The following is a 25778-nucleotide window of genomic DNA, read 5'->3' as shown; positions in this document are numbered from 1 at the left end:
CCTGGTTGGGGCTTACAGGGTGACCAAGCTTTAGTATAATGTTCATCAAGGTAAAAGCAGTTAGGCTGTCTCAGCAGGACCTCACAACAAAATCTGGAAAGGTAAAAATATTTGCACCTTACCTGAAAGAATGGCAAATTGTCTATGAAGTTGTTCAATTATATCCACTGCCCCCAAGGGTCTGACTTCCTGCTGCATAATTTCATCTGCACAAAAGAAAATATAAGTTAGGTTAAATCCTTGCAAATTACAAAAAGGAATTAAAAGGCAGAAAAGAAAATTCCATACTAGGGAAATCTGAGTCCTGTCAAAACGGTCATGGATACACACTGCTCTCCTTAGAGCCTGATTCCTGAGATGCATGAATGGATGCAGGTTTTGTGTAGTGTGAAGCCCATACACATGAGCGCGGGGCACAATTCCTGAGCTTCTCTCAAGGTCTGAGAGGGATCAATGCAAAGAAGGGGCCCTGATGTTTAAGCTTCAGTAGCTTTGAAGTAAACCTGTTGGGTTGCTCTTATTACCAAAGCAGGCACTTAGGCGTCTGCCTACTCTTTTGGGTGGGCAGAGGACATAAGCTACCAGGGTTCATCTCAAGCTTGGCTTTAATTAATCAAGGGTTTATGAAAGTTCTCTGATTTTTGTTGCTCTCCCTCACTTCTTTCCTTTTGCCTCCCTCCTTAAGTCACCTCCACTCTTTTTCATTCCTTCCAGATTACTGCAAGGAGCCTCTTCCCCCTGCCAAGCATATTTAAGGAGGCATTTCGCCATTTTGCAATTTAAAGATGCTCCATACTGAGGGCCTCCCCTGGTGGCTCAGGCAGTTAAGTGCTGCGCTGTGAAGCTGTCCACAGCCTCTGCAGCGCTGGTTCGATTCTGGCTGGCTGGTGAGGGTCCCACATGTCATGACAGACCTCTCCTGTCCTGCCTGCTGCTCCCCTCAGCAGTGTATTTTGTCAGTCTGCCTGTTCTGTTCCCTGCTCTGTCTCTTGTGAATCCTCTCGCCCTCCTTCTCATCTGGTCTGTACCCCGGTTCTTGTATAAAATAAATAATAAAAATAAATAAATAAAAACAAAGATGCTCCACACTGAAGAAATGGTTACAGGTTTCCAAGGCAAAAATTCACAGCTTTCGGGCCTCCCCGGTGGCGCAGCAGTTGAGCGCTGGGTTGCGAAGCTGCCCGCAGCCTCTGCAGCACCGGTTCGATCCCCGGCTGCTCCCCGGCCACCGGAGGAGGGTCCCGCATGGCGCGCAGACCTCTCCTGCCGCCCGCTGCTCCCCTCGGCAGTGTGCTTCGGTCCTTCTGCCTGCTCTGCTCCCCGCTCTGGCTCTGGTGAATTCTCTCACCCTCCCGCGCTTCTGACTGTACCCAGTGCTTGTATAAATAAATAAATAAATAAATAAATAAATAAATAAATAAATAAATAAATAAATAAAACAAAATAAATCTTTAAAAAAAAAAAAAATTCACAGCTTTCAAGCACAAACCTATAAATGTCCTCTAACCCTAACAAGTGATTTATATAAGCCTTAAGATTTACATTTTATCTACTTAGGGATAGAATAGTCTGGACAATCTATTTATATGCATTGCTCTGGACCAGCCTTTCCCATACTTGCTTTCTGAAAGTCATGTAGAAAGCAGGGCCATCTTAAGCCCCAAGACCCTTGTCAATGAATTCTCCTTTTTTCTTTTTTTAATGGAGGAAAAGGGGTAATCTCGTCAAAACTAATAGTAAGAACTCCTTTATCCCAATTCAAAGAACCCCAAGATGCCATGCTAAAGGTAAGGGAAAGTATGTTCTGGACCAAAGAGGGAAGGCAACCCCACATTTTATAAGCCTGCCACATGTCTACTTGGCCAGAAAATCTGAAGGACAAAAAGAATGGAACTTGGAATAGGACCAGGATCTCTACACTGTTAATAGTGTTAATAACACTAATGAGAGCACAACAAGAGCCTGTCCCAACGTGGCACTTTATAGACTAACTCATGTCTTTAGTTAGACATGACAGAGAAGGAATGAGTCTGAGCACTAAAGTGAACCACTTCCAGCCCATCCCACCCTCCCTCACAACTAGACCAACTCAACAGTTAGGACAACACCATGCTTCAAAAGCTGTAAGTGATCAGTTTGTTGGGCTGGTACAGAAAGCCACCCAGTGGGGTCATGCTCTGTGTTGTTTCTCTTCCTTATTAACCAGGTCAGAAATTAAATAAACCCACATTTCCTTCTTTTATTGGGTCTGTGCTTAACCTGAAGCTTAAGACTTCTTACTGAAGGCTTGCCCACAAACTGACAAGGTATAAAAGACATTTGAAAAGCAGATGATTTTTTAAAATCAAGAACATTGAAAAATGTTAACTTCCCTATAATCTAGTAATGCAATTAAAACAGAAATAGAATTTCCCATTTCATTCACAAAATAATTGAAATTCTCACACACAATGTTGGGTTATGTTAGAAAATGCTGCACCCCCCCCCGGCAGAAAACTAGTACTTCTGCATAACTTCAAGGAGTGAAGCTACTAGGCTCCTCTTAAACAGTAATTCCACAATATTTTACCCAGTGAAATTGTTGGTGGATTACATAACAACACTCTTCACATATTATTTCATTCAATCTTCAAGAGTAATATTGAACTAGAGATACAGTAGCTTGTCCAAGGTCAAACAGAGACAGCGTTTGTTATTGTTTTTGTTTTTAATTTTTTACATCATTGTTCATTTTTAAATATTTGCTTCTCCCCACCCACCCCCAGGTGTATTCCCCATAGAATTTCCTTCCCCAAGGCACCCATGCACCATCATCACAGTCCCCTATGCTCCTCCCTCCCTTCGATCCCTCTCCCTCCTCCAACCCTACAATATGTCTCTGGTTCATAATGTCTGTTTTTGCAGAGCCAGCATTTGAATCCAGCTCATCTAGATCTCCAAAGCCCAACATATTAATAGAGCTTAACACAGAGCTTCAATATGTAGTCATTAAAATCCTCATAATCTTTCACCTACTCATCCTATATCTGGAAATTTATCCCAATAAAATAATAACATAAAAGATTCATACATAAAAATAAAGACTGCAATATTATTTATAAGGCTGAAAAAATTGGAGGTAATCATTATGAAACTGTAAAAATTATGTCCATAGAGAAAGATTTAGATATAACATTAAGGGCATCAAAATCATATGTATGGTGGGATTGTAGCTAGTTTTTTTTAAAAAAAAAAGAAAGCATCTGGTGTGTTTTTGCACATGTGTGCAAATATATGAGATGGTTATGCTAGAGTGATAGGGTCATATGTGGTTATCCCTCAGTTTACACAGAGAAAAGTATGCTCTGGTAACCTTTTGTTTTTAGTACCAACATTACTTTATTGAAGTATAATTTACATGTACTATGCACAAATGTTAATTATACAGTTTGATGAATTTTGACAAACATATATTGATATAAACATGAAACACATCAAGATTGGAACATTTCCATCACTCCAGAAAGTTTCCTTATGACCCCTGTCCCAGGCCTCACACTTTTCACAATCCCCTTCCCACAAATACATATATTAAAAACTATATGGAGGACCTCCCTGGGAGTGCAAGGGGTTAAGTCTCAGCACTATGAAGCTATCAGCAGCCAGTACATGAGTTCAATCCCCAGCCAGGAAGGTAGCCCACATGGCCAGCAGACCTCTCCTGTCTACCTGTTCCTTCCCTCAGCAGTGTATTTCAGTCAATCTGCCTGTTCTGCTCCCCGCTCTGTCTCTGGTGAATCTTCTCACCCCCTCCCCACATCTCTGGCCTATACCCCAACTCTTGTATGCATAAATAAATAAATCTTTAAAAGAAATGTGGCTTTTGATCAGAGCTCAATGCTGGCAGGGGCACTGTTGCCCTAAATAGCTATTCTCTTAATACCATGTAGGCCCCAAGGAAATCTCTGGTCCATGTCCTCAAAAGAAAAGACGACCACATCCAAATGCTACGATGTTTTGTGGGCTGTGCCACTGATGACATCAGGGGCCAATGCAGCTTCAGATTGCTGGGAGGATTTGAGCCGTGGAAGTGCTTGGTGAGAGAAAAGACAAATTAATTACCTTGTCAAATCCTTCCTCTCACATGGTATAAGTGCTGTAGAATCTTATGTAATGAAACATCCTGTCTAGTACTACCAAGCATCAGCATTCTTATTTCTTTTTTTCCTTCAATTCACAATGCAAATTGTATTTAAGTTTTGAGCTCACTGCCATAATTAACATTTTACTTAGATCAGATTGACTTCATATCACTGCTCTTAAAAGATCTCAAATTATGTGAAAATCTCCATTATGACAATAGTGCTTTTGCTGACAGGAAGCCAAAAAAAAAAAATTACAGATTAAATAACAAATTAGAGATAATATATCTTTATTTTAAATAAATACTGTCCCATCAGCCGAATTGTGGTAATTTAATCTAGTCATCTTTGATGTGTTTTTATGAAGGTATATTTGTTAAGATAGTAGATAGAATGTGTTTTATTTAACTGTGGCACATGGGCTTCTATTTGTACTTACCCCAGACTCTGCAAATATATCCATTTAAAAATGCTTTGAGGGCCTCCCTGGTGGTACAGGGGTTAAAGTCTCAGGGCTATCATATCAACAGCCACATGGCAAAACGGACCTCTCCTGTCTTGACTGCCCACTGCTCTGGCCCTCTCAGCAGTGTATTCCAGTGGACCTACCTGTTGCTCTGCTCCCCATTATGTCTTTGGTGAATCCTCTTACCACCTGCACCTCTGGCATACCCCCCAGTTTTGTATGCATAAATAAATAAATAATTTTTTAAGTCTTAAAAAAAAAGTGCTTTGAGAATTGCTAAGACATCACCAGGCATAAGCAATTCTGTCTTGGACTACTTATCCAAAAGCTATTTTCTCCTTTTTTCCACATTAGACAAAATTGATACATATTTTACATCTGATCTTAGGCAAAAGACTAAGACTAAGGAGAGAATTCACAGAAGAAATATAGCCAATGAACACATATATAAAAGACATCTAGCTTAACTAATAAATAAATGTAAGTTAAAGCAAAATAAGATCTTTTCTACCTAATTCTTTGCCAATTACTGCCTAATGGGTTGACAATTATTTTAAAAGCTAATAATACATAGATAATGTTGGCAAGAGTGTAGGAAATTCTCTTTAAGTAAAAGTACAAATAGGTATTTTTTTAAATGTTGATTCATTTGAAAATATCTGTCACAGTATTGAATATGCAGTTTTTGGTCAAGAAATTCCATATCTTGGAATTTAAAGCAAGAAAACAGTAATACAAATGGGTAGCAATGATTATTATTGTACTGTTCTTCTGTACAAATGTTCATTAATAGGGGATTGGTCAAATACATGATCTTATAGCCACAGAGTAGAATAAATAAATAAAATCAGATAAAGCTATATGTACTGACAGTAAAGGAAGTTCAAAATACAGCTTTTATTTAAAAAGAATCAAAATATAGAACAGAATGTTATCATTTATGTTTCATTTACATAAATGTAAAAATAAGAGAGACTATTTATTGAATGTTTTTGCAATGAATGAGCAATCGAGGCAGAGATGGCTAACTGCCCACCAAAGATTCACATTTTTTCTTCTACACAGTAGCATTATTGTAGAAAGTAGCTGCTTGGCCAGGGATTCAATCTCCTACTCACCCACTTATTCCCCTTACGGTTAAGTAATTAGCAAATGCCAACAAGACATGAGCAAAAATGATGTGTTACTTCTGAGCTAGGGTATTTAAGAAAAGGGTGTTGGCCTCCCCGGTGGCGCAGCGGTTGAGCGCTGGTTTGCGAAGCTGCCCGCAGCCTGTGCTGTGCCGGTTCGATCCCCAGCTGCTCCCCCGCCACCAGAGGAGGGTCCCACATGGCGCACAGACCTCTCCTGCCGCCCGCTGCTCCCCTCAGCAGTGTACTTCGGTCCTTCTGCCTGCTCTGCTCCCCGCTCTGGCTCTGGTGAATTCTCTCACCCTCCCGCGCTTCTGACTGTACCCAGTGCTTGTATAAATAAATAAATAAATAATAAAAAAAAACAAATCTAAAAAAAAAAAAAAAAAAAAAGAAAAGGGTGTCTACGTTACTGTCTCTTTTCCCAACTGCAGCCTGCATGGTCATCACCATGCCGGGGAAAGCAGATACACAGGATAGAAGCAGACAGGGTCCCTGAAACACTCTGAGGGAAAAGAAAAGGCCCTCTGACCAGGGACAGTGTGCTGGCATGTATCCATCCATTGGAATGTGGGGGCTGTATGGGTGGAGCTGGAAGGGATTATGCTCAGTGAAATAAGTCAGAAGGAAAAAGAAAAATATCAGATGGTTTCACTTAAAGGAGGAACATAGAGAAACCATACAAGGGACCAAGGGAAAAAAGAAAAAGACAAAACTAGCAGTCAAACTGTAAAAAAAGAAGAAATGCAGGGGTTGTGATAACAGTTGATGTTGTATGATTTGTAGGCATGCTTTCATTTTATATAATATTTTAAATACATTTTTTTCTTTTTTTAAAAAAGCAGGAGCTAGTCGATGGAAAAGCAAAACTCCAACTGCTGACTCTCCCTGATACCAACAACTAAATAAAAGTCTTGATGAACACACATTTCAGTCATCTCTTGAGTTTCGCTCCCTTCATCCCAAGGAATCAGTATTATACCAAGAAGCTGATGGACAGAACCCCATGAATGTAAGATTGCAAAAATGTCAGATTCATAAAACTTGCATTGAGATAGTCGAACTTTTGTTGTTGTCTTAAGTCACAGGTAGAATAAGACGCTGAGTGACAAAGCATGTAGGTAAACTTTTCGTAAGCTGTTACAGTTGTGGAAAAAGTGAAAAGCAGCATAGTATATGTAATATTGTGAGTTCAGGATTCAGAAATTTTTCATATTTTTATTTTGAATTACTTCCTCTGCTAACTATTAATAAGACTATAATGTTCTTAGGATTGAACTTTAGTAAAACTAGGGCAATAATTTACACCTGAATTCAAGCCCATGTAAGGATTATATACATGTTTTTTAAATATAAAAAGCAAAATTTGGGTAACAAGTTATTTCTTAAGTAGCAAATATATAGTGGTCATTGCCTTGGAGAATATAGTATATTATATATTATATAATTATATGGAATGGAATATAGTATAAGCATGAAACATGCCTTAACCAGAAAGTAGACAGCAACAGTGATGAATTTATTTTAAAGGTACACTTCTCTATAAAGTAATAGCCTTCTTCTGAAGAAATAGTTTCCAAATATGAATACTAATGATAGATAAAAACATGTACTCTAATCACCTTTCCTAGTTTATGATCCAAGGGGAATAAATGTAAACATTTTCAAGGCCAAAGACTGAGAGGGGAGTATATCAATAAGCCCAGGCATAAAAAGAAGCAGCCTTAGAAATATGGAGCTGCTCCAGCTCTTCGAGCATTCTTCTTACCAGCTTCCAGATGTAAGGTGTGCTTAGAAATGGTTTCCCTTCTCATCCAGTCCATTAAAGGGATGTGTTATTCTCCTTTCTAATAGGAGAATCACCAGTCTGTTCTCAGCTCATGTGTCTAATACAAAGTCTTAGCAGTTCAGATTTAACACTTTTCTTCAAGCAACATTTTGCTTTAGGAATATGAATTTCATAATCTGGATTCTTATTTTTGTCTCACAAAAGCAATACGTGTTTTTATTTTAAAAATTAAAAATGCAAATCAAATCAACAAAAATAAGAAAAGTAAAACTATCATTCTTTCATCAAAACTAGAAAGTAAGACTCCTGGAGGTGATATGGTCAATACGCATGCATGAATATTTAGATAGAGATGCTTTTAAATGGGTCTATATTCACACATATCATCTAACCACCTGATTTTTTTTTCAGAATATTTGGTCATCTATTATGAAATGACCATCTATAGAATTGTTAATAGTGGATGAATGTTCTTAAAGGAAAAAAATCTTCTAAGTTCCTTAGCAAACTTGAGGCAGTATTGCCAAGAAAATAATTTTTTTTTTAAGAAATACTGCCCAGTTCATGAATCTTTTTTTTTAGATTGATTGATTGATTGATTGATTGATTGATTGATTTATTTGTTTATTTATACAAGCACTGGGTACAGTCAGAAGCACGGGAGGGTGAGAGAATTCACCAGAGCCAGGGCGGGGAGCAGAGCAGGCAGAAGGACTGAAGCACACTGCTGAGGGGAGCAGCGGGCGGCAGGAGAGGTCTGCGCGCCATGTGGGACCCTCCTCTGGTGGCCGGGGAGCAGCCGGGGATCGAACCGGTGCTGCAGAGGCTGCGGGCAGCTTCGCAACCCACTGCTCAACCGCTGCGCCACCAGGGAAGCCCCAAGTAAATAATTTTAATGTAAAATTTTAATGTAAAAAAAATTTTTACTGCAAAATTTTTTAGCTGAACCATTATTCCATGAAGAATGAAGATGAATTGCAAAATACATGTAAAAGAAAGACATCACTGCTGTCACAGTACCTTTTTTGGCCATATAGTCTAGCCTGGTGCAACTTGCTAGGAAATGGTGGTAGGCCCTCATCTCTGCCTCTGTTATCCGCACGGAGGAGTCAGGTAAACATTTAGGGTCCTGCTGTCCACACGTACACCCAGAGGCCACGGGAGGCCAGGAAACCGTGCCACTTTGCTCCCCCTCCATTCCTGGTCTCTCCTCTCAGCACTGCACTCACATAAAATGTCTGAGCCTTTCTCCTGGCTAATCTCTCCCAAATCCACCCAAGGTCATTTCATTGCTGAGAGCTAATCCTTTGGGTTGGTGAGTGCTCACAGGATTACAGGCCCACTAGATTACCAGGCTTCCTCATTTTTAAACAAAAGGGAAAATAAATAGGTAAGGATGTCCTGGTGGAAAGGGAAATCCTACAGTAGACAAAAATCAGAATGTTTCCCCTTTTTTAGAGGGACATACATCAAGTTATTGGATATTTAAAATAATAGACAGGGATACATTTTTTAAATGATGCTCTTAAAATTTCCCCAGGCTACAATGCTCCCCTCCCTCTCTGCCAGGAATAAGATCCAGACATTAACCCTGAAGCCCAGTGAAGTTACTCACTAAGCAGAAACACACGGGGGGGGAGGGGGGGGGCGGGACGGGGGGGGGGGGACAACAAGTGGTCAAGCAATCCTAAGAGGGGATGCAGAGCATCTCCTGAACTACTTCTAAAGATCAGAGACAAGCACGTGGCTCCTGGTGGAAGTAGGTGGGCATACCTTCCCGGGCACAGAAGCATAGAAGATTTTCCACATCACTCATCGTCAGGGAAATGCAGCTCAAAATTGCAGCAAGAAGCCACCACACACACAGCAGGAAGGTTAATGTCAAAACCAGAGAACAGGGCCTCCCTGGTGGCTCAGCAGGTTCAGTGCAGCACTGCGAAGCTGTCCACAGCCTCTGCAGTGCTGGTTCGATTCCTGGCCAGCCAGGGAGATTCCTACATAGTGCGGCAGACCTCTCCTGTCTCGCCCACTGCTCCCCCTCAGCAGTGTATTTCGGTCCTTCTGCCTGTTCTCTCCCTGCTCTGTCTCTGGTGACTTCTCTCACCCTCCTGTGCTTCTGGGTTGTACCCCAGTGCTTGTATAAATAAATAAATCTTTAAAAAAAAAAAAAACAGCGAGTGCCAAGAGCCCTCAGGGGTAGGGGGCAATGTTAAGTGGGGCAGCCACTATAGCCAACAGCAACCACATTCCTCAAAAGATTGAGAGTCATGACCACGTAAACCAGATATCCCACTCTGAGTACACACGGAAGAACTGGAAGCAGTTCTCAAAAGCAGCATCATGTCCAACAGCCAAGAGGTTGAAGCAACCCAAGTGTCCATAGAGAAATGAGAAACACAACATGTCCATCCATACAGTGGAATATTACTCAGCCTTAAAAAGGAAGGAGATTCTGAAACCAGTGACATCATGGATAAACCCTGAGGACATGGTGCTCAGCAGAATAAGCCAGACACACAAAGGGCAAATCCTGTATGATTCCACTCATGTCAGGTCCCTGGAGTCCCCTTCATAAAGACAGGAGAATGGCACTGAGGTGGGGGCTGGGGAGGGGTGGGTGAGTGTTTGTTGGGGCAGTGTTCATTTGGGAAGATGGACAAGTTCTGGAGATGAAGGTGGGGATGGAGACTCTACCACATGAATGTGCTTAAGGTCACTGACCAGTGTCCTTGAAAATGGTTACAATGGTTAAGTTTTAGATTATGGATTTTTAGCCACAGTTGAAAATAAATTAAAAAGAAGAAATTATCAGGGGCAGGTACAATATAATGATTCTAAAGTGAAGGGTATTCTTTGCCCGTCATCATCTGACCAACAACCCATTCACTCCCACCAGTGCGGGAAGAGGGGTGAAGAGTCAGTTCACAGAACTGCTGTGTAAAAGTGTTGTGTCCTCAGAGAGAGGCTGCTTTTTCATAATGTGGTTTATTTTAGTCCTTTATGCTTAATGGCATAGTTTATGAATGTTGAATTGTTATGAATGTTAAAGAATGTAAAATGTCAGATAAGAAAGAAACAGTTTTGATACATAAACTTCTAATTTTTGTTTGCATGATCTGAGCTAAAGCATCAGAATAAAACTTGCACTTGGTCAGGAGAAACTGGAAGACAATTTTGTCTTAGCTAATTTTTTTTTTTTTGTATGTGTGCTTGGAAGGTATGCTTGTGTCCCTGAAGGGAATATAACAGATGTCTAGTGTTTTTTATTTCTAAGATTGGCTCCTACTCTTGCCTCCTTTGCTAGGTGATGTTGGAAATGTTATTCTCACTTATGAACCTCAAGTTTTAACAAGGTCATATCTTAGTGTTTTCTAATAAATTTTCAAATTCTGCTTTAACAAATTCAATGTGTGATAATAGAGACTTATAAGACAAACTAGGTTATGATTAGACACATGAAAATAATTATTTTATAGAAAGATTTATATTCAGAATGTTGGTAATTTTTTTAATTAATAATAAATTTTATTTTTATATTCCCCATACAATTTCAACCCCCCCATTCTGACCCCAGTCCCTCCCCTCCTGCCCCCCACCCCCCAAAAAGTGTCTCTGGTTCATAGTTTTTTGTTGATTTTGATTTTCACTTTCTTATAGTTATTCATTTTCCTGGTCCCTTATTTAAGTTTTCTAGATTCCTGCTATGAGTGAGACCATCCGGTATTTTTCTTTTTCTTTCTGGCTTATTTCGCTGAGCATGATCCCTTCCAGCGCCATCCATGTTGCTGCAAATTGCATGTGTTTATCTTTTTTAAATGCTGAGTAATATTCCATGGTATATATGTACCACATCTTCTTGATCCAGTCATCTATTTTTGGGCATCTGGGCTGTTTCCAAAGCTTAGCTATTGTAAACAGTGCTGCTATAAACATAGGGGTGCAGGTGCTCTTTGGAATTGATGTTTCTGTGTCCTTTGGGTAAATACTTAGGAGTGGAATTGCTGGATCATATGGAAGCTCTATGTTTAGTAGGTCCAGAAATCTCCACACAGCTCTCCATAGTGGTTGGACCAGTTTGCACTCCCACCAACAGTGCAGAAGAGTTCCTTTTTCTCCACACCCTCGCCAGCATTTGTTGTTGCTAGTTTTTTTTTAATAAAAATTAGCTAATTTATTTTTAAAGAGGGAGTAAAATTTACATATATTGAAATAGTCAAACCTGAATAAGTTTGGACAAATGGATACATCCATGTAACCCCTAGCCCTTTCAAGATGCACGTCATGTCCATCTCTTGAAAGTACCATCATGTCCAATCGACCTTTGCTCCTGACTCCCAAGAACCACTGCTGCAATTTTTTTCCAGTAGAAACTAGTTTGCCTGTTCCAAAACTACATACAAATACTCCTGCAGTATGTACTCTTTTGTGCCTAGCATCTTCCTCTCAGGATAATGTTTTTGAGAGTCATCATATTGAGTATTTGCCACATATTCCAGCCTGATGCCACTTCCTAGGAAATGATAGGAAATCCTCATCCTGCCTCCTTTGTCTGCACCAAGGTGTAAGTTAATTACCTTACTTTTACTGCTGAGTTGTATTCCATTGTATGGGTGATCGGTTTGTTCATTCTCCTGCTGACAGACATTTCATGGTTTGTTTTTTTTTTTGTATTTTTTTTTTTTCAATTTGGGCTGTTATGAATAAATTTGCTATGAACATTTGTTGAAAGGCCTTTGTGGAGACATGTGTTTTCATTTCTCTTGGATAAATACCTGGGAATGGTGTTGCTGAGTCAACGGAGAGCTTATATTTAACTTGTAAGAAGCTGCCAAACCTTTTCCCAAATTGGTTATACCAGAAGGTGGCTTTAATGTTATAAGTTGCTCTGTTTAGAAATCCTCAGAGCTAGTTCTCTGTTAGTGTTAACTGCATGCGAAATACTTTAAGAAAATACGTGAATTAATAGAGGTTTGTTTGCTGTAATATCTAAATTTAATATAATTTGACACTCTAAAACATATGAAAGCTCTTTTTTTCTCTATCATTAGGTATTACAAATATGCTGTTCAACCAAATGTGAAGTGTGAAAGTCTTCTAATACACATAAAGCAGTTTTCAAACAATAGCTTGTTAGATATTGCCACACTTCCCTCCAAAATGATCTTGCCAATTTGAGTTTCTACCAGCAATATAAAAATACCTGATTTCAGAATGTATGCCTGATTCCCCAAGTGGGGCTCTTTTTCTTTTTTGCACTTTCATGTAGATGTGAACAGCCACAAATACTTGGCTGGCATCACAGCACTCTCAAACAGAAGAGCTTGCTTTGCTAACCACATGAACCCACATTTGCATCGTACATACAACTGCACACCCAGAGACAACCATAATTATATCTTTTTACAGTTTACAGAACTCTAGGGAAAGACACACACAAGATTTTCCAAAAATCTTGGAAAATTTCCTTATTACACTTGAATCTCTCCATTATATGAACAAACAGTACAGCTCTTATAAATCCTATATTCCATGCACTAACCTTTCTCATTTGACCAAGATCAAATATCCAATAAAGGATTACATTTTCTTTATGTTTAACAAAAGATTCTGAAATAACTGCACACTAAGCAGCTCTCCTTAGAAAAGAGCTGGGCCTCCCTGGTGGCGCAAGGGGTTAAGACTCAACCTATGAAGCTATCCGCAGCCAAAGTGGCAAGAGTTCGATCCCCGGCCAGGGAGCTACCCACATGGCACAGCAGACCTCTCCTGCCTCGCCCACTGCTCCCCTCAGCAGTGTATTTCAGTCAGTCTGCCTGTTCTGTTCCCCACTCTGTCTCTGGTATATCCTCTCTCACACACACACACACACACACACACACACACAGAGTTCTGGCCTATACCCCAGTTCTAGAAAGGAAAGGAAAAGAAAGAGAGAGAGAGAGAGAGAGAGAGAGAGAGAAGCAAGAAAGGAAGAAAAGAAAAGAAAGAAGCTGGTTATTTCAGCAGTAACGGGAGATGAATGTTTCCCCCGACTTTCCCCTAGGAAACTACCAGTACAGGCATAAAAGAAAAAAAGCTTTCTTAGCACATCTAGATTTGTCCCTATTTTTTTTTAAAGGTGTGTGTTTTGTAATTTTGTAGCAGAATGAACTGATGCCATTCACCTGCTCCTTCTACCTAGGGGCAAAATAGAGCATAAGAAGTAATTCGCAAGCTCAGGAAGAATTTGAATTATCTGTAGCACAAGCACATCAGATTTATTATTTTACCAGAAGCAGGATTAAAGTCACATTAAAGGGAGGTATAACTTTTCCTTACATAGACTAGACTTTGTTTTCTCTTAAAGAAAGAAAAAAAAAAAAAAAACACTTGAATTGAAGCAGGAAGTTGCCAAGTCTGCTGCTTGGGGGAGTCTGCTGCTTGGATTCTGCTGCTTGCTGGAGCAGAGAAGTTGCTAGATGTGCTGCTTGTCCACAGTAGTAGCCATGGCTACCTTGACCCCCTTCCCAAACAATAAAGAATGCTTATGCTATGATGGACGGGGTGACAAGGTTCCTCATACAACCTGTATAAACCTTGCCATTTCTGCTCTTGGGTGCTCAGTCTTTTGGGAGCTATACAACTGAGCCCGCTGGTGTGACAATTAAATCCCTCTCCCACCTCTGAGTGCTGTCTGATCCCTCTGGGAAATTGCCGTAACAGAATGACCAGGTATTTTTGCTGGGGCAGCTAAACGGATCCAAAGTTAAGGCCAGGACAGAGGGAATAACAGAGCTCTGCTGGCATGGAGCTGGGAGCCACCACACTCCCACCCGTTCATCTGTGGGCCACAGCATTCCACCCGCTCATCTCCCGCTAGTCCCTTCTCAGGAGCCTGGGCACCTCACCCACTTTAGTTCAGAGAGTTGGAGATGGACACATCCAATTATATGCACTTGGGGGAAACCTACATTGGAGAGTGGGGCTGGAGTTCTGGGGGACAGGAGACTCTTTTAACTGCACACCGTTCTGTGCTATTTGCAATTTATACAAACAGTATAGATTACTTGTATTAGTAAACCAAGAATGCACTGCTAAAGATTCTTTTTTTTACTATTTTATCTGGGTTACTTACTCCATATACACAGCTCTAATGTGATTCTCACAGATATTTTGAGAATGTTTATAAACTCTATTGACCACTATGGCAAACGTTGATGGTTGTTAAAGCTGAGTGATGAGTAAGGCTTCTAAGGCTATTCTTAAGTAGCCTTAATTAAATTAAATTAAATTAAATCTACTCCCAGAGGTTAATATTAACTGAGTGAGCTACCCAAGTGCATTAACACAATGTCCCTAGTGCCTTTACTGTACATAAGTCACATGTGTGTGATAGAATTCCTAAACTGCAATTTTTTTAAATTATTCGTTAAGATAATATTTAAAATGATATTAAAGTGTGGTCTCTAAAACAGAGGACCTGAGCACAAACAATATAAAGGCATCCAAGTAATATAGATCCCAAAACTAAGCAAATAATTATTTTTAATTATACTTACATATTCAGCATTGTTTTGGAGCTTCTGATTAACACAAGTGAAAGTAAGAAGTGAAAATAAAAGGTGTAATTACAGGGAAAATGGGACCAGAGGGGATTATCACTATTCAGAGAGGACATTATTATCAGCTGTTACTTAACAAATATTTATAGATATCTCTGTGTTTAAAAATAAAGGTGTAAAACTACTAAACTTACTGTTGCCATAAAAATCACCTGTTACAAATCAGTATTCTCAAAATGAGTGTCTTATAGGCCAACAATAACTAGTGAAAATAGAGTAAAAAAAAAAAAAAAAAAGAAAAAGTCACATGCTTCACAGTAACAAATACCACAAATTGCCCACGGGTAACATTGAAAAGGAATGCATGACAGCTATATAAAAAGAATAAAAAATTTCGGGGCCTCCCCTAGTGGCGCAGCGGTTGAGCACTGGGCTGCGAAGCTGCCCGCAGCCTCTGCAACGCCGGTTCGATCCCCGGCTGCTCCCCGGCCACCAGAGGAGGGTCCCACATGGCGCGCAGACCTCTCCTGCCGCCCGCTGCTCCCCTCAGCAGTGTACTTCGGTCCTTCTGCCTGCTCTGCTCCCCGCTCTGGCTCTGGTGAATTCTCTCACCCTCCCACACTTCTGACTGTACCCAGTACATATATAAACAAAACAAACAAACAAATTTTTTAAATAAATAAATAAAATTAGGGGTTAGCAAGTTCGGTTCCCAAAGGCGTAGTGAATTTTATCCTTAAATCATATCTCAGAATTCATATGTATTTTAATCTCAAATCAAAGTCATTAGTTAGGTATGTTATTTTAACAGTTAATAGCTATATGCCAGTCTTTTTTCTTCTTAATTCTCTCTTCTGTGTTAATTCGCAAAATGTTTTCTATGTGCTTTTCAACTTTTAATTAACACAAGTGCTGTATGAATACCTCTTCAGTGTAAGACATTAAAAAACTCCAGAAATACACGAGGTTTCGGCAAATCTGAAGATATTTTCAAAGCTGGGTTCCCTTCTTTCTCTTTGAAAGTAAGAGAGTTATGAATTTAGTTTATGATTCTAAACATATTCCTTATACCTAAAACTATATTTATCTTATAGAAATATGTAATATTAGTCTGTGTTTCTAGCAAATATTACACTTTGTATACTGTTCTACAATTTTCTTTCAACAGTTGTCAATATGTCTTGAACCACCACCCATATTTGTATAAATAGAACTTCTTTATTTAAAAAAAAAACACAAATATATTACTAGGCTATTCAGCCATTTTCCTGATGATGGGCATTTAGGTTTTTCTATAAACTGAACAGACATTAAACTTATCTTATTCATGCTTTTTTATATACATATGCAGTGTTTCTTTAGGGGACAATACCAAAAAATGAAATTACTAGGTCACAGAATATGAATATTAAAATTTTTGCTAGAAAATATCATCTCATTCTCATCTCATTCTCCATAGTGGTTGTACCAATAAACCTTCTTACTTGCAGGGCACTTTTTTACTTACATTTCACTATTATTTAATATTATTAAGCTTTTAAAGTTTTGTCCATTTAATGGAGGAGTTAACCAACTATGGCCCACAGCCCAAATCTGAACCTCTACCTTTTTTTTTTTTAAACTTTTGTTTTCTTTCTTTTTTTTAACATTTATTTATTTATACAAGCACTGGGTACAGTCAGAAACGTGGGAGGGTGAGAGAATTCACCAGAGTTAGAGCAGGGAACAGAACAGGCAGACTGACGAAATACACTGCTGAGGGGAGCAGCGGGTGGCAGGAGAGGTCTGTGCGCCATGTGGGACCCTCGCCAGCGGCCAGGGATCAAACCAGCACTGCAAAGGCTGCAGGCAGCTTCACAAGCCAGCACTCAACTGCTGCGCCACCAGGGAGGCCCACCTCTGCCTTTTTTTAATGAACCTGTAAGCTAAGAATGGTCTAAAATTTTGTAATGGCTATATTTTAAATTGTTCTATACATACCTAAAAAAAAAAAATCCCCCATTTTTTCCCCTTAACCCATAAAGCCTAAAATATTTAATTTCTAACTCCTGATCTAATATGGAATGGTTGTCATTTTGTTCCATGACCACTTAGTAAAACTGAGCATTTTCTCATATAACTATTTGAGATTTGTAATTCCTTGTCTGTAAATCTTCTGTTTATAATTTTTGTTTGTTTGTAATTTCTAAGTTGATTTAATGAACTCTGTCTACATACATTCAAATCACTACTGCTTGCCTACTCCAGTGTTCATCTTCCTATTCACTTTGTTTTGCTCTGTTTCCTTCTCAGGTACAGCTAAATTGGGGAGCTAAATTCCACCCAAATCCTAAGAGTGGTGGATAAAATTATGATTATTCTAAATATTTGAGGCAACTGCATTCCACTTTGCTTATGATTAATTCAGGACTGAAGATGTGATGAGATATGCTCAATGACATATGAAGGACTTCAGGATTTTTCCTCCTCGTTTAAAAAAGGAATACTAGAAAACTTAAATAAGGGACCAGGAAAATGAATAACTATAAGAAAGTGAAAATCAAAATCAACAAAAAACTATGAACCAGAGACACTTTTAGGGGGGCGGGGGTGGGAGGGGAGGGATTGGGGTCAGAATGTGGGGGCTGCAATTGTATGGGGAATATAACAATAAAATTTATTTAAAAAATAAATAAATAAAATGATCATCACTAAAAAAAAAAAAATAAAAAAGGAATACTGGAATATACTGGGACATTTTTACTCTTTTGCAGTATTGGTTTGCTTTCTTATTGTATTACTTTTGTGAATGTGAAAACCATCTTTAGCTTATTACTTTGCAGGGGGGATAGGGTTGTACGTTTTATTGAGATATAGTTGACATATAACATTGTATTAGTTTCAGGTCTACAGTAAATTTGTGGAGATGAGGGGGATTAACAGAATAATTATAAAGTTTATCTGAAAGAACTGAAAAAGTTTATAAGAATTAAGAATTTTTTTAAATGATTGATAGAAAGGGAATTTCTTCTAGAAAATACTTATAAAGTTATAATGAAGCACTAATAAACTAAATGGGGCTAAAACAAAAAAAAACAGAAGAATAAACAGGAAGATCCATAAATAGGGTATATATTCTAAAATAAAAATATGTGAAAAAGGAGCATCACTAGTTGACAAAGAGCATCTAATAAATGCTACTGAAGGAGTATCATTAGTTGACAAAGGACATTTAATAAATGCTACTGAGAAAATCTAGAATCTAGCCTCATATTACGGCCAAAAACACATAGAGATGTCAAGTCAAATGTAAAAATTAAAAAAAAAATTAGACTAAAATATGATTATTTGGTTTTAATTTGAGAAAGGATATAAGAACAATAGAGTAAATCACAGAATGAAAGATCTAGAGATTTGACTACATAATATTTTAAAACCTCAATATTTAAGTCATCAAAAGCAAAATGCTAAAATACAAAGCGCTGAAAAATACCTGCTATGAACTTAACAATGGCTTAACATATTTAGACAAACCACACAAAAATAACTTTTACCCAAAGCACATACGAACAGAAGTTACTGAGCAAAAATTCAGATAGCAAATGAACTTAATTAAAAATCATTCTAGTTTTCAAAAGTTACTATAGTTTACTATCAATCTTTAAAGTTCAGTTAAAATGAATACTGTATCATATTGTACTTGTGTGGCGTATACACAGTTGACTATGCATACTACACTTTGTTTTCTCTACAAGACAAACATAGAGTCAGATAACAGCACCAATGAGGGTTAACAATGTAATAGGTATTGTACCACATACTTAACATGCATTGCTTCAAAACCTCTAAGATCAGTTCCGTCATTTCTCCCACTTGACATATGAGAAAACATATGATCACAAATGCTGCCTAGGAGATCAGATGAAATCAAGAATTCCTACATCCTGTTGATGGGTCACAAACGCGTGATAAGTTTCCCAGAAGACAATTTGACCAAAACGTATTTTAAAACTTAATACTCAATAATTATACTTGATCCAGTAATATTTTTCAGAACTCTATCTTTATAAAACAATCTGAAATATGTGAAATGTATGCAAAGATTTCAAAACAAAGATGTTCCTTGCATTTTTCCCCTCTTGCCTTTTTAAAAATATAACACTGGGAAACTAGAAATACCTATGGCATAACCATGTAGTGAAAAAAAGTAAAACCATTACAATACTGTTTGTGGAGATATTTTATAATATTTGGATTTATTTACAATACATTTTAGCCTAATTTATAGTATGGCTTTAAAAAGAAGAATATAACTTATATAATGTTAAATGTAGTATGTGTGGTATACATAAAGAAAGATAGACCGTAACATTTTAACTATGTAAAAATGCCAAGGGAAAAAAGCTGGAAGAACATATGCTCAAAGGATAACTGATTATTATGAAGAGGTGGAATTGCAGATTTTCTTCTTTGTACTTTCCTCTTTTACAAACATTGGAAGTTGAGCATGTACTGTTGTTTGATAATGTTTTCCTAAATCTATTTTTAAACACACACAGCCTAAGTCACCCTTACTGGGGTGTCAAAACCCTTAAGTTTTGACAAATGCATGAGTCATTTAACCACCATCACAATCAGGATTCAAAAAAATTCCAATATCCCTTTGCTGTCAAACTAGCCCTTCTAATCCTTAACACCCGGCAGCCACTCCATCCCTAATACAATTTTACCTTTTCTGAATGTCATATGAATGGACTCCTTCAGTTTTGTGCCTTTTGATTCTGGCAACTTCCCCTTGGCATATGCATTTCAGATTTATTTATGGTGTCATGTGTATCAATAATTCATGTCTTTTTCCCATTGAATATTCAATTGTACCGATGTAATAACATAGGTTGTTTAACCATTCCCAGGGGAAGGATATTTGGGTGGTTTCCAGTTTTTAGCAATTAAGAATAAAGCTGCTATAACCATTTGGGTAAACATAAAGATTTTTGTGTGACCAGAAGTTTTCATTTCTTGTGGGGTAGAATTATTGTGTTGCACAGTAAGTGCATATTTAACTTTATAAGAAACTGGCAAATATTTTCCAAAGTGGCTGTACCATTTTTCACTCCCACCAACAGCATGTGAAATCCAGATCCCCCTCATCCTTGCCAATACTTTTTATTGCCATTTTTAGAAATCACTCTAATAGGTCTGCAATTTTCCTGATGACTACTGATGTTCAGCATATTTTCATGGGTTAATTTCCCATCTTTTTATCTTCTTTGGTATTCATTCAATATTTTTTACCCATTTTTAAACTGAGTTGTTGAGTTGTTGTTGACTTTGAAATTTCCTTATATATTCTGTATACAAGTCCTTTGTCCAATATGGAATTTCTGAGTACCCCCCCTCAATTTGGCTTTTCATTCTCTTGACAGTGCTTTTGCAGAACAAACATTTTTAATTTCAATGAAGTCTAGCTTATCAAATTTTTCTTTTATGAAAGATACTTTTGGTGTCAACCTAAAAACTTTGTCCAACCAAGGTCACAAAGATTTTCTGCTATTTTTGAAAAATATTTATTTTTACTTACTTATGCATACAAGAACTGGAAGAGAGGGGAGGGTTGGGGGAGGTGAGAGGATTCTCCAGAGACAGAGTGGGGAGCAGAACAGGCAGATCTACTGAAATACACTGCTGAGGGGAGCAGCGGGCGAGACAGGAGAGGTCTGCTGTGTCCTGTGAGTTAGGCCCCTGGCCAGGGATGAAACTCTTGCCACAGTGGCTGGGGATAGCTTGTAAGCCTTGAAATTTAACCCCTGCACAACCAGGGGGCCCCAAATTTTCTCCTATGTTTTCTAATAGATTTTTGAATAAGTTTTCCATTTAAGCCCATGATTCACTTTGAGTTACTTGTCATATATGGGGAATGGTATAGGTCACGGTTCATTTTTCCCTTTTTTGTGCAGATGTTCAATTGTTTCAGCACCTTTTGCTGAAATTGCCTTTTATACTTTGTCAAAAATCAATTGGCCATTTTTGTGTGGAACTATTTCTGGATTCTCTGTTCTGTTCCATTGATCCATGTGCCTATCATTTCACCAATAGCACACTCTCTTGATTACTTTACAGTAGGTCTTGAAATTAGGTAGTGTGAGTCCTCCAACTTTGTTCCTTTTCAAAAGATTTTGGCTATTATAATCATTTTTGCCTATTATAGTATTTTTTTAAAGATTTATTTATCTATGCATATAAGAACTGGGTATAGCCCGGAAGTGTGGGGGGTAAGAGGATTCACCAGAGACAGAGTGGGGAGCAGAACAGGCAGACTAAGTGAAATACACTACTGAGGGGAGCAGCGGGCAAGTCAGAAGAGGTCTGTTGCACCATTTGGGTAACACCCTGGTCGGGGATCGAACTCGTGCTGCAGTGGCTGCAGATAGCTTCATAGGTTGTGTCTTAACCCCTTGCGCTACCAGGGAGGCCCCTAGTATAGTTTTTTATAGCTGATTCGAAAATTGGTTTAAAAGGATAAGAGCAAAGAGAGAAGGAAACACAATGGACTATGGTCGTGGACTGGGGTGAGGACCCTAATGTTACTTCAATAAAAATATTATAAAAAATAAATAAGATTGGTTTAGTAATTGGTTTTAAATTCTGTAGACAGCTGGTTAATTTCTACCTAAAAAAAAGAGTTGATAGATTTATGACTGCAGTTGCCTTTTATTTATAAATCAGTTTGGGGAGATTTGATCTCTTAATATTGGTTCTCTCAAACATTAAACACAGACCATGTATCATTTTATAGTTGTTAAAGTCCTCATAAAATACCACATAACACTCATTTCCTTCTCATTTCTTCTTCTATTTTAGATTATACCACAAAGCCATAGAAATGATGAACATGATCTTTCTCTTTAAGATCTAGGTTAGTTTTCCCAAAGCACCGAGGGAGAAAATGTTCACACCACACCTGAAGGGCAAACAAGGTTTGTGTAGTGGAATTTTCCTTCACGTCTCTGCACCATATGTCAAGGTTTAAAACCCCATTTCACAGGCTGAGGAATTTTTCCTCTTTTGCAGGCAAAGTTTCTTTGGGTTACTGGAAGGATAAATACTGCAATGGAAACAAAAGGGAGTAAGTGGGGTAGTTCACAAGGCCCATCTTTCCAGCCTACGTCCTATGCCAGTCCCTCCTATCAGTGGGGGAGGGAAAGGAGACACAGTGTAAAGAAAACCAATGAAATGAAGGGAAGGGCCTGCAAAATCTCCAGGAGCTGGGATGACCAGAGGACATTTTTAAAAGCAGTGATGCTTCCAGCTATATTTCAAATTATCAGTGTGTCTAGACCATGAATGTCTCCATTTTTCTCTTCAGAAAATTCCCCAGAACCTTCCAATCTTAAGTGTACCTGGGTTCTGAGATGTTGGGGGGAAAAGTTAAGTTTCACAACTGAGTCAACCAGGCACAAAAAACAGACAGCCAGAGGGAAAGCCAGAGAGGCAGAGAGGGTGAGAGACCTCAAGAGGAGAAGCCCAGTGAAATAGGGGAGGAACCGGCAACTGTAAGGTATAGGAGAACAAGGCCCAGCACACTGGAGAAGCAGCACAGAGCCCTGGGGCAACAGGGGCAGGAACTGCAGCCAGGATCCTGGGGGCCAGTGGCCAACTGCAGGGGTCACAGCTGCTTCTTCACACCCATTGCCAGCACTCTGCCCAGCCCTGGAGTCCATCAGTCCATGTGATGCTACTAATTTGGAGCTTAAGAAGAAACAGACAAAAGGACATCTGTCCCCTAGGTGATTGAATTAATTCTAGCTTCTTGGCTACAGAAAGAGAGAAGAGCTAAAATGCATTTATACTGATTTGGTAATACATAGGAGGAAAACAAAAGAAAGCCCCAACACCATACCCAGGCTGGCCAGGATCTGGGATCAGAAAACTGGACAAAGAAATCCAGAAAAATCTCTTCTAAGTCAGTGAGACCATCATGCTCAGACAGTCTGGGCCTGTGGTGCATCTACCTGGGCATACTTTGTGCTTGAATCTTCTGGGCGGCAAAGTAATCCAAACATAGAGACTCTTCTATACTAAATAAAATTACACAGTAGCACTGTTACCTCGCTATTATAACTGGGGTCATTACTTTGATTTTTTTTTCCTGAAGACTCCAAGGCTTACTTAGCACAGGAAGTACAAGTATCAAGCATTCTTAAAATTTCTTCCAAAATAAAGCTTATTCTCAAGTGCTATATAATTACTACCTTTGCATATTTAAAGACTATAAGGCAAATCCTCAAGTTCTAAATGACAGCTTTTTCTTTGGAAGAAAGTGACAACTGGACATCCCTGGTGGCGCGAGGAGTTAAGACACAACCTATGAAGCTATCTCCAGCCACTGCAGTATGAATTCAATCCCTGGCCAGGCAGGTGACCCACATGGTGCAGCAGACCTCTCCTTACTCACCCACTGCTCCCCTCAGCAGTGTGTTTCAGTCAATCAGCCTGTTCTGATCCCCACTCAGTCTCTGGTGAATCCTCTCACTCCCCAAAATTCTGGCGCCCTAGTTCTTGTATGCATAAATAAATAAATCTTTAGGGGAAAAAAAAGAAAGTGACAATAGATCACTAAAAGAAAGTGACTGTTAGTAAATGAACATTTCAAGTGGCTCATAAAATACCACATTATGGGGACTAGATGTCTACTGGGTGTTTTCAAAAGTTTTTTTAAACTAATAATGTATCTATCATTTATTGTTTTTTTTTCATTCTGTAATGAGAAATTAAACAAAGTATGACCATTTACAGACTTTAAAGCCAAAGGATCTTTAATTCTGACCCTTCCCTTGGTATAACCGTGGCAAGTTTCCTCACCTGTTTAGCCTCAAATTACTCCTCCATAAACATGGACTGTACTCCAGCTTAAATTTAATTAGATTAATATTGATAAAAGACAATATTTGACACTAAAGAAGCAAGATATAAGTGCCAGCTGTAATAGCACTATTTTAATAGCATTTTTGTGTCCTCTCTCCTCTAGAAAAAGAATATATGAACACGGGGAAAAGTGACACACCATAAAGCTGCCATCCAACAGGAGATCATTCCTTATTTTAAGGTAAAGCTCAAAGCTTCTCAGTTGTCCAGGGAGGGTCACTGACCAGGAAGGTGTGAACATATAATAGAGTAATTGCGACATGCAGTACTGATGGCCAGTGCAGTTACCAAAAGTAGCCATCCTCTCCCCTACTCCAGTTAAAAAGCTCTCTCCTTTCCACAAGTCACAACCACACATCTAACACGAATCTTTCTTGAACCACTGAAACTCATGACAGCTTCAGTTTCCAAACGCTCATAGCACTGTCTGGACTGGCAATCAAGTAAACTCAACCTCTGAGTTTTTTTACACTGTTTCTTGATACAGCTATCAGATTGGGCCTCCAACTCTCCTCCATTCCAGGGGCTCATATACCTCCCCAGGCCTCTCAGATCCTTTGTAAACTGGTACAGCAGGAGCCAGAAAGTTACTCAGTGGTTTTAAGAGTCCTTGGGTTTCCCATCTAACACTCTTCTTACAACAGCTAGAGCAGTACCTGCTCCTGATGGGTGCTCTCTAAAAATCTATTCATTGACCAGTTACTATCTTGATTTCTAAGCAACTAGGTGGCCACATAAGGGCTGTGGGTCTTAGAATATAGCCCCTCCCCCCCAAAAAAGAAGCAAACTGACTACAAAGCAGAATTTCTATTTTGCCCAGGACTTGCCTATAAAGCTGCCCAAGTCTTTCACACACCTCTAGATTCTGAAGGGCTGACTTTGGTTCAATAAAGTCTTATTGATTCTAAATCAAAAAAGCTTGGGCTCTCAAGACCAGAGCTTTCCAAGTTATTACACCTGTTTTGAGGTGGCTGCACAGTCTAAAGCACTCTTCTCTGAGGACGCTCACCCCCCACCCCAATACCAAGCCAGTTTCTAAACCCACAGTTAATATGATCAGAAATATCATGCTTCATTTGAACTGGACTAATCGGATTCTCTGGAGAGAGAATTTGTACTGAAAGACTTAGATACTGAGAGTTGATTGGTGATTGTGTCTTTAAAGGGGACAGTGATAGGAGGGGCCACCTGGTGTCCACACCCACTGATAAATGAATAGAGAGCTGATCTGCAGAGCAAAGCAAAAGAATGGTACACACAACAGAGAGAAGCAGAGACCAGAGACGAGGTGACAACAGTGAGAAGGGCCGACTCCATTCCTGACTCTACACGTGGCTGATGAGATCCAGTGGCACCGCCTACTCTGAGGTCCACAGCTTGGAGATATGGGAGAATGAGCAGCAGTGGTCAGGAACTCAGACTCTAGTGCCAAGGCAGCCTTGGTTCAAATCCTGGTCCTGCCACTTACTAACAGAATGCTATAAAACAATACCGCTCTTTGCTAACTTAAACTAAAAATACATACCTTTAGTAATATGAATGCGTTAAATTCCAAAACTTCTTAAGTTTATTATGGACATTATTGCCTGTTAGTAGGAAATAAATAATTCATGATAATAAGAGATTCTTCCTTTTCAGACTCATTAAAATCAGTCAATTTCCATCTCTTGCAATAAGCAGGAAAAGAATCTACGCCCATTTGGGAAGAACTTGTACCTGGTGCCAGGCAATTCTCACTAACACCTAAAGGGAAGCAGATGTGTCAACAGCCTCATCCTTCAGGAATTTTGATCCTCAATGATTTCAACTATTCTGGCAAAGATTTTT

General features: G+C 39.0%; 1 protein-coding gene across 1 annotated transcript in view; it reads right to left on the bottom strand.

Moving 5' to 3' along the window:
- Positions 1–25778, bottom strand: part of MCF2L2 (MCF.2 cell line derived transforming sequence-like 2) — a gene marked incomplete at both ends in the record, with an annotated part of 189158 nt that overhangs the window by 153542 nt on the left and 9838 nt on the right. The window contains one exon of the mRNA XM_084232714.1: positions 123–206. Within this exon, the coding sequence (XP_084088840.1) occupies positions 123–206 (84 nt within the window). The remainder of the gene's footprint in view (positions 1–122; positions 207–25778) is intronic.

Source organism: Talpa europaea (assembly GCF_964194135.1).
Source record: "Talpa europaea genome assembly, chromosome: 4".
In the NCBI taxonomy this organism is placed as follows: Eukaryota; Metazoa; Chordata; class Mammalia; order Eulipotyphla; family Talpidae; genus Talpa; species Talpa europaea.
This window is presented reverse-complemented; position numbering and strand designations above follow the sequence as displayed.